Here is a 9,528-nt window from a genome sequence, read left to right as displayed (position 1 = left end):
GAAAATCTCAGGGATGTAATTTTTCCGTATCGGCAATTATTGTTTTTTTTAATCGTGCATGCATGCTATTTTTTTAACACTTCCATCAAATAAATCCTTAAAAACACTAATAGTTAAATGTCATTTTCAGCAAATCTCAACATGAGTATCCATTTTCATACTCTACATTATAATGTTAATTCATTTGTAGCGTTTAAAAAAATTATTTTAGTTTTTAGTGTTTTATTTTTAATTTATTTAGATAAAATATAGAATATAAAATCAGCTATAACATGAAAAAACTGATCAGAATTGACCAAAAAAGTGCAAATATAATTAAATGAAATTAAGTGGTTGGAGCCTATGTGACGTGAAGAAACAAGATGTCTGCCCATTGCACATGCACCACACATTTCCAATTGTAGACAGCTTTGTGATTGGAGTGATTTGTTTTGTTTTGCATTAGTCTTGCCAGGCTGAGTTGTTGTTGTTCTAAAAACCAATTATTCTGGTTTCTGCTTGGAGACCAGAAGGTTATAAGCTTCTGCTGTAGCTTTAGGGTGCTGTCCATGGTTCTGAATTATCCACAGACTCTCCACACTGCTGAATAGCACAGATTGCGGACAACGCTATTAATTCTGCATACTTGTGTGTTAAAAATAGTTCCACTTGAAGCTCTCCATGTTTCTTCCTCAAAGAACAAGACCAAACCAAAAATGTTTCTGTGTTTTTGCATTTTTTCCAAAGTCCATGACAAACAAAATTACACTAATGCCTTTATAGAACAGGAGACAAAGTGGCTCAATACTCCAGCATAACAAGAAAACTGCATTATGAAACATCCCCAATACTTCACAACATGACCAGAAATTACGTCAGTCTGAATACTTTTGTCCACAAAAATTAGCTTTCTCAACTCGGCCGGCAAATGTATTTCATGCCAAAATCTATTTTACTTTGTTAAACTCTCTTCTAAATTGCTAACGTGTCAATGGGTCATCCATCAATGAAAGTCTTTTCAGCACAAAGCCTCAGACACTTTCTCTTTGATCACATACTTTCACCTTGACTCTCTTACAATCTCAGACTGGGGCAAACTGTTCTCACACTCGATGCATTGCAGAGAGGGAGACAAAGCCCCTGTCTCGCCTGCTATGGAAGCTATGCATGCATTTGTCCGGGGATTGAGGGTATCGATCTGTGGAGGGGTTATCTTGAGGCGAGGATGTGCTGGTGGTATAGTAGCTATATAGGGTGCTTTTGAGCAGACAAAAGACAGGCATGGGGAAAAGAAAGGAAGTTGGGCTTTGATTTATGGGTCTCGTTGGCTAGTGGGCGTCTCTGGTGTCAATGTCGGTATACGAGGATGAATGCACAAACATGCATGTGTGCGCACACACATATAGACACAGACATAAGCCTACAAATGCTATCTCTTGCTTGTGTCTCGCTCTATAAAGCTCATTGCACACGTTTTATATACAAATTATATCTCCATTCACAAGAAATTTGCATTTCTGCAAACAAACAAACAAACAAACAAACATATTCCGGTAGCGCGTATGCTCTCACACATTCTGGTATGGCATTCTCAAAAAAGCATAGAGTCTGATTAGATAACCATAAGTCAAAAGGACCGCATTGTCCCTATAGAGCTGTTCTCTTTGCATGGCTGCTTCTGTAATGATGCATAATGATACAGCCAAATTATTGCAGATGTAGATTACATGGTCAGAATGAAGGCTGTTTGTGTGCGCTTTTGCTCAACTTGTGCTGTTACTACGAAACCTCAAAGCAGTGTTTTCAGCATTTTTTTGCAATCATTCAAGTGGGATTCATATAATAAATGTTGTGCATGTCAACTCTTTTCACTTTCCCTAATTGCCCATGGCATGCTGGGACTGTTTAAACAAAACCCCACCACATTAGCTTCACACTGCTCTGTATATGAGAGATTAGGATCTTTCGCACTGCTCTGTGATCAGCACTAACCACCCAAACATGGCCTACACCACTACGAGAGGGGGTGCAAAAACCGATCTGGAATCAGAAGAGGGCAGTTCCTTCCGCCTTGGAGGGATTACAGCTTTACCGGAAGAGGGAAAGAAAGAAAGGTTAAGCCACTGCTGGTTGCCAGATTCAGCACCTCTCTTTTTGCAGTGTTCATGTGTGCCTCATGCAGAGGGTCTGGCCCTTTATATTAAAGCACCGTGCCAACAGGACCCAGAGGGGAAACAGCACAGCAATCGTTGAGAACAGTAAGTTACTTATTTTAACTAACAATATATATTAACTAAACTCGCGTTTGATTAAATAACCATGTGCTTGATGAAACACGCTTGTTCTTTTTTAGGTTTGAAGCCATATATGACATGACTACAGATTTTTTAGAGATTTTGCAGAGATTAGATAGATAGATAGATAGATAGATAGATAGATAGATAGATAGATAGATAGATAGATAGATAGATAGATAGATAGATAGATTGATTGATTGATTGATTGATGATTGATTAAAATTGCACAGAAATAGAAAGAAAAATTTAAATTACACAAACCTATTGCATAATATATTTTAGTTACACCTGACGTCCTTGAGTCCTATGGGCACAAATGACTTTCGGTATGTAGCTTTGAATACTTTAAATATCACCAAGCAAGGGATTCACAGTTTTAGGCTTTTTGTCTCGAAGATGACAACATCTGCTTGCAGTCAGCAGCAGACTTGGCCAGGTTAACCTCATGATAAATCTGCTCTGCGTGATATTTGAAATGTACCTAAGAACAGAGCACTTAATATAAAACAGGCTCTTGGCTGGTTTAAGCTGGTCTTCCAGCCTGGCCAGCTGAAAAGTGTTCAGAAACCCAGTCAGCAGACCAGTCTGACAAGGCTGGGAGACGAGCAAACAAGGTTACAGTAGTCTGTTTTTTACAATAATCTACAAAAACACATTTGTTTTATAAAAATCGTTTAGTATTTGTTATTTCTGCGCACTTTGTATCTGGAAAATAGCCGAAACAACAGCAGTCTTTCTGGTCCATGTTTGCGAGGAAGATAGGCGAGGTTTGAGCATTTCCCCGAGCGCGAGCAGCAATGCAGTCCAATCAATTACGTTTAATTCAATTCACTTAAACTTCCAGCGCGCTGCGAAAGAGAAGCATTTATTGATAATGAATTCAGAGCGCTCCTCCTCCTCCTCCTCTCGTACTCCTGCTCGCCGCTGCGCATTAAGAGACAGCTGGCGATGAGAGGAATATCCCTCCACTCTCATCTCTGTCACCTCACTTGTGTTTTCCTCAAGCACTGCGGACAGAAAACGCTGTGCGCGGAGCTTTATAAGACACGGCACGAGGAGGATGCGGACCGCCGGGGTTTGGCCAGCGACCGTCACTCTCCTGGTCCCCCGGGACTGATTTTCGGTCAAAAATATTTAATGGGCGTTTGTGTCGCCGTCTCCGCTGATTTCCGTGGATACCTGCTCGGATATTGTGTGACACGGTTACAGGATGAAGAGGATGAACGTAAGCACTTCAAGTGTGTTACTGTGCAAGCATGCTGCCTGCATTCGGTGTGTGTTGAAGCGCGGCTGAGTTTATTTTGTTTGGAATTGGCTTTACTGTACGATCAACGCGCAACTTTATCGTCTTCGGATGTGTTTCAGGTGTAATGTTAAGGCATGAAACGCGACTAAGACAAAGCGATCTTCAACTCTTAAAAACAAGATTCGTTGTTTGCTGAGACAGAAAATTATCGATTGTTCGTTCCGTTTGTGCGGAGATGCAGTTCGTGACCGGTTGCGTTCACGCGTTTTTCTCTGGTTACACTGAAAATTGGTATAAAGTGAGAAAGTAGACATGGTCTAGTGTGCCTTCTTACAAAGGCAATTGCAGTCATTGCTCAAGCAATAAGTCATTTACAACTAGAAATGGGAATCGATTCTGATTTCTTTTAACTATTCAGTTTCCTTGACGGTTCCAGTAGCTTTTTTGGAGGCTAATGGAGAAAAATCCGATTTTGGTGTGGAAAGAAAAGCAATATTCTAATTGCATTTACTACCCTCACCTGTATGTTGCATTTCTATATTAAATCAAAGATAATATAGGTTAATTCTCGCCAAAGAACGTTTATACAGACTTTTAATTAGCCTACTTTAATCAAATAATTGGCAGTACAAGTAAAATGTAAATATGGTAGCATTTCATTAATGTATGCATACTGCTGCTGACAAAACTCATATTAATGTGTATCTTTAAATACATATTGCCATATGAACCAACATGCCTCACGTGCATTTGGGAGAATTTATTTTAACTTGACAGCGTTCTAAAATTGTTGTGCTCATGCGCAAGACGAGCTGCGAAAGATAACACTGGAACGCAATCAAGCGTTTTGACTCTTTGACCTTACCGTCACTACGCCGCCAATTATGGTCACAGAATTCAGTGTAACACCGGGTTTATTTGTTCGGTAATTCTTTGTCCACGTTCACACAGCTACATATTAGGTTATAAATAGTTAAGGGAGTGCTAAATACGGTTATGTTTACACATCCGTCCGGTGATTAACCAAGGTGACAACCTCATTTTAAAACCAAACTGACACTCTTTAATTTTCAAGACTCACATTTAAGTAAACTTGTGCAGAACGCTACTGGACAAACTTTTCTGTCACTTAATTTACTTCAGGTTACGGGTATTTACTCGTTTATTGAACAGGGTTGTGTCAATTGTGATCAACCATTTAAGTGTTATGGACACCACCATTTTATTTACTTAAGTCACTGGCTTAATTTGCAGTAGTATTCTAGCATACGAATCTTACTATTTCTGCCATATAGCCCTGTATGGGTATGCTTGGAAATCTTGAACAACAAGGGTTATTTAAAATGAAATATTAAACCATCTAGAAAATCTTACAAGACATTGAAATCTTACTATTTAATAAACAAACCCAATCAAGATGCGAGTTCATCTGTCAAATCTAGTATGCTGTTCGGAATTCAGCCACTGTCACTATGGTTACGAGAACAGAAAAGACACTTGACATCAGTAATTTGTTCACAGTCACACCCGTTAATAAATATGTTTGTTAATCCCAAACACTTGACAGTGTGAATGTAATCTTTTATTCATTAAGACAAAGTACCTCATAAGAGTCACTGTTTTGGGAGTCTGGTCATGCTTTATATTTTTGGCTCACTTAAAAGAACCGACTCACAAGACAAGAGTAAGTTTTGCAGGAATCGGACTACACTGGTCGCTGTATGTTTTGCGCTATAAAATCAGTAGCCGTGTTACAGTGCTGCAAAATGCAACTGCTTCAGAAAAGGAACCAGTGCTTAGTTGTCAAAGGTCACGCTTACTGCTCTTCAGCAGATTTTCGTGTGCAAAATCCATTAATTTCATCAAGAATCCACATGATCTGGAATTTTGCGTGAGGGCAAAAGATTTCTCCACACTGATTTTGCAACTAGTTCAAGTTGGTGACTCATCACCACAATGACAACAGAAAGCTTCTGGGTTTAAAAGTGACTTTTGTGGCAACTGTGCTTCATACATCATTACACTACTGACAATAGACAATGGACCTTTTTTGGTTGTGGAGTTTTGTTAATGTGACTGCACCCTCAGAATTCAATCACTTGAGTATTTCAAAACCATTCATGAATTGTCCTGTATTTCTAAAGTTGTTGAATTCTCTCTGCAGCCTCGTTGGAAGTCGCCACCCATGTGGCCGTCCGGAGTGGGCAGCAGGCAGCCCTGTCCCCGTGAATCTGCTCTGCGCAGAGCAGCCATTAGTGGGAACGTCCTTGCGCTCCCACCGTTCCATGTCCCCACGGGCAGGAGCGTCCGGGTCTTCATCTGTGCCAACCCTGATGGTAAGTAGCGTTTTCCCACACTGTAAATATGAAGAAAAAAAATACTTTGGGTTCTTCAGAGTGCCACACTCAAAGAAGGCTTTTGAAGGCGCACCCAATATTCTTTCCTAGTAATGAGGTTACTGGTGGAACAGTTTATGGACTTTAGAGTTCTTGAGGGTCTTACAACTCAACTTTGTAGGTTCCTCAGAGAACTGATCTTTTAAAAAAGAGTGTCTAGAGGTTCTCCAGAAGGTTCTGCCAATGTGATGAGGCACCATTTTGGGGTTACTAAGATCGATTTTTAAATTTCATGATAGGTCTATGAATATGTGTGTATGAGAACTTGAGAGTCACCTGGACCCAAGGACCATACTGATTGCAGTGCACAAACACACTGTTCTGTCAAGCAGAGTGACACCTGTTAATGCTCAAGCGACGTGCAAGACATGCTTTATCATCCAATGTGTTAATGAACCAGATTTTACAGTAATGAATTCAGATGGCAATGACAGTTCCACATCATGCCGTTTCATAACACATGCTGCCATCCTCAGAGATATGACCATTGCTAATGTCTGCAGGACCGCTGTCCCGTGTGCTTTGACAAGAGCAGCAGTGACAGCAGTTAGTGGAGCCGTCTGTCTCAGCACTGAACATGGGTTTAAACATTCCACAAAAACACAGGCCAAGCAACCATGACACAAAATATTGTTCTTCTTTACAGTTTCTAATATTAAAATAGGGGAGCTCTCAGTATTCAGTTTGCATGTGGCTGTGTGAAAGTGGTTAACGGAGTGGGAATTTCTTGCTCCTATCCTGAGAAATCATTGATAGGTCATCATTCCCACCATTGATTGCTCATTTTTACATCTTAAGGCTTAAACCCAGTGCTGCTTTGAATTGACCTCAGATTTAATGAGTGCCAGGGGAACTAGGCGGCACATATGCAGTCATAGATTTAAATATTGGCTGCAGGGAGACCTTAAAATAGTACTTCTAATCTAGGAGTAAACAAGCCAAGGGAAAGTATAAAATGGGTTAGGAGGGAGATAGAGAAAGAGGAATGGAGAAATGAGGTGAGGATGAAGTGAATGGAGAGAAGATACCGGTGAATAAATTAGATTGGTGCAAGGACGTCTTAAGTAAAATGATGACCTTTCAAGCTGAATGATTCACAATAAAGACTCCTCTAAATTGCAGCTATAACATAGGCGACCTCGTCATATTACACCTGTAGCTGCAGTCGTTTCTGATGCATATGGATGTGGTTACATACATTATTCCTAAATAATAAAAAACAGGCCATTATTTACTGTTAAATAATCCAGTATATTATTATAAAAAATATTATAAAATTATTAGTCACGCTTTATATTAGGTGACCTATGTACTTACCATTTGATACAATATACTTATGTACATACATGTTTATGTCTTTAAAGGATTAGTTCAAGTTAAGCATTAAGGATTAGTTCTCAAGGATTAGTTCCAAGATGTTCATGTCTTTCTTTCTTCAGTTGAAAAGAAATTAAGGTTTTTGAGGAAAACATTCCAAGATTCTTCTCCATATAGTGGATTTCAGCAGGGTTCACTGGGTTGAAGGTCCAAATTGTGGTTTCATTGCAGTTTCAAAGGGCTCTACGTGATCCCAGATGAGGAATAAGGATCTTATTTAGCGAAACGATCAGATAAAAAAAAAAAAAAGTACATACTTTTTAACCACAAATGCTTGTCTTGCACTGCTCTGCGATGCGCCACGCATTACGTTGAAAGGGCACATGTGACGTTGGCCGAAATACCGTGGTAGGGCGAAAAACTTGTAATTTTCTCCTCCAACTTCAAAATCATTCGATATTGTTGTTTTACCTTTGTTTTTTTTTTCTGTAAAGGGCGTTTGGCTTAGTCTTTGCACGTTCGCTTTGTAGACACTGGATTGGTACTTCTGCCGACGTCACTCATGAACTTTCTAACGTGACTACATCAAGCGTGTGGATCGCAGAGCTAGTGTAAGATGAGCATTTGTGGTTAAAAAGTACGTAAATTTTTATTTTTTTTAGAAAATGACCGATCATTTTGCTAGATAAAACGTGTATTCCACGTCTAGGATCGCGTAGAGTCCTTTGAAGCTGCACTGAAACTGCAATTTGGACCTTCCACCCAGTGACCGCCACTGAAGACCACTATATGGAGAAGAATCCTGGAATGTTTTCCTTAAAAACCTTAATTTCTTTTCAACTGAAAAAAGAAAGACATGAACAAGATGGGGCTGAGTAAATTATCAGGATTTTGTAAATTATAAGGTGAAATGTGTCGTGTTATATACTTTCTCATATACGCTAATTTAATATGGAGACAATAAATAAGCCATTCATTCAGTAGATTGGTTTTCCTGAAAAGTGCAAACACCGTGGATCTGTAGTGCTGTCAAAACACTGTTCAGTTTGTTTGAGTATCCTGACCAGTCGATAGAGCAACATTGGCTCAACCAATGTGTGAGTTTTGGGCAGGACTATCTGTTTGTTTGACCAGTAGCAGACCGATGGAGTTTACAGAAAACCTATTTGAAGTGGTTGTTATTTTTTTGCAGTGTTATTTTTCACTAGCAAAGCTAATTTAAGCTTTAAATTGAATAGTTTTAATTTAAATTAAATAGTTTAGACATTCCAACACCATTTTGTGTATAATTACATTCGGCCTTCAATTAATTGCAGTGCAACTTGGCCTTATACTAGAATATTGTAAATAGAGAGAGTCTGAAGCCACTTCTCTACTGAAATAGAAGGAGACTAGAGCGATTTTGTTCTGATCAAAAGCAGTGAGCCCTGGAAAGTCAACTGCTTGAAGATGGTTTAGCGAGAGGCAGAGGTGACGGTGTGTGCTGAGAGAGTGCGAGGTGGAGTGTGGAATCTGATGTACTGGACCTGTAGATGCACAGCTCAGAGGTAATGTCAAGGTAGAGAATTAATGACACTTTCAGTGGGTGAACAAGCCAGCTGGGCTTTGGTGCAATGCTCTTCCCCCTTACGCACTAGAGGGAGCAATTTATACATCACAGATTTACAAAAAGGGAGTTGGCCTTGCACACACAGGCTCATAACAACTCTTTGTTATGTCTTACTATTCTCACTCTTATACATCCCTTGACTTGAGAGGAATGATTTCAGTTTGTGTTAGAGCTATTGCAGAAGTCAGCTCTGTGATTTAGGGGGTCTACTAGGGGCAGTTAGGACAGCAGTTGCTGGAGTCTTGCTGTGGTTGAGATTGAGGCTTTGAGGAAATAAATGTGATAATGTTTGGGGGTTTTTCTCTCTAGGGTAGGGTAACCAAGGGCAACTAGAGTTTTATGTGCAGGAGTTTTATTCTGCTTTAAGGACCTTGAATTTAATGCCAACGTGTTGTAACAGCATGTGTGGTGTTAGCCATCATGATTTATTATGGTGGATTCGCATTGTTTTTAATGCTAGGCCATTTACCTTCTTTTGTGGGGTGGGGTGGGGGGTGAACACTTACATTAGGTGAAAACTGTACTCGAAGTTTTCTATTAAATGGGTTTTAAATCTGTATAGTTTGGGTCACCCCTTCAATGTTTGTCAAATGTCAACTTGTTCATGCAATGCGTCACGTTCATTTGCTGAATCCTCTGTAGATATGCTAGTAGCGTAGTGTTGTTTGGTGATGTGAAGAACAA

General features: G+C 39.7%; 1 protein-coding gene across 3 annotated transcripts in view; it reads left to right on the top strand.

The window, feature by feature from the left end:
* The first annotated feature begins 2,111 nt into the window (after window positions 1–2,111).
* LOC125265194 (NACHT and WD repeat domain-containing protein 2) overlaps window positions 2,112–9,528 on the top strand; it is a 75,688-nt gene continuing 68,271 nt past the window's right edge. The window contains exons 1-2 of one of the 3 annotated variants that reach the window (XM_048185277.1): window positions 2,112–2,237; window positions 5,687–5,858. In XM_048185277.1, coding sequence (XP_048041234.1) covers window positions 5,708–5,858 — 151 coding nt within the window. In that variant the 5' untranslated portion in view covers window positions 2,112–2,237; window positions 5,687–5,707. Of the gene's footprint in view, window positions 2,238–2,996; window positions 3,502–5,525; window positions 5,595–5,686; window positions 5,859–9,528 lie in introns of those variants that run through there. The other 2 variants (XM_048185276.1, XM_048185275.1) reach the window with 2 other exon arrangements.

This window comes from Megalobrama amblycephala, linkage group LG3 (assembly GCF_018812025.1).
Source record: "Megalobrama amblycephala isolate DHTTF-2021 linkage group LG3, ASM1881202v1, whole genome shotgun sequence".
In the NCBI taxonomy this organism is placed as follows: Eukaryota; Metazoa; Chordata; class Actinopteri; order Cypriniformes; family Xenocyprididae; genus Megalobrama; species Megalobrama amblycephala.
Note: the sequence above shows the minus strand (reverse complement) of the source record. Positions and strands in the feature narration are given on the sequence as shown.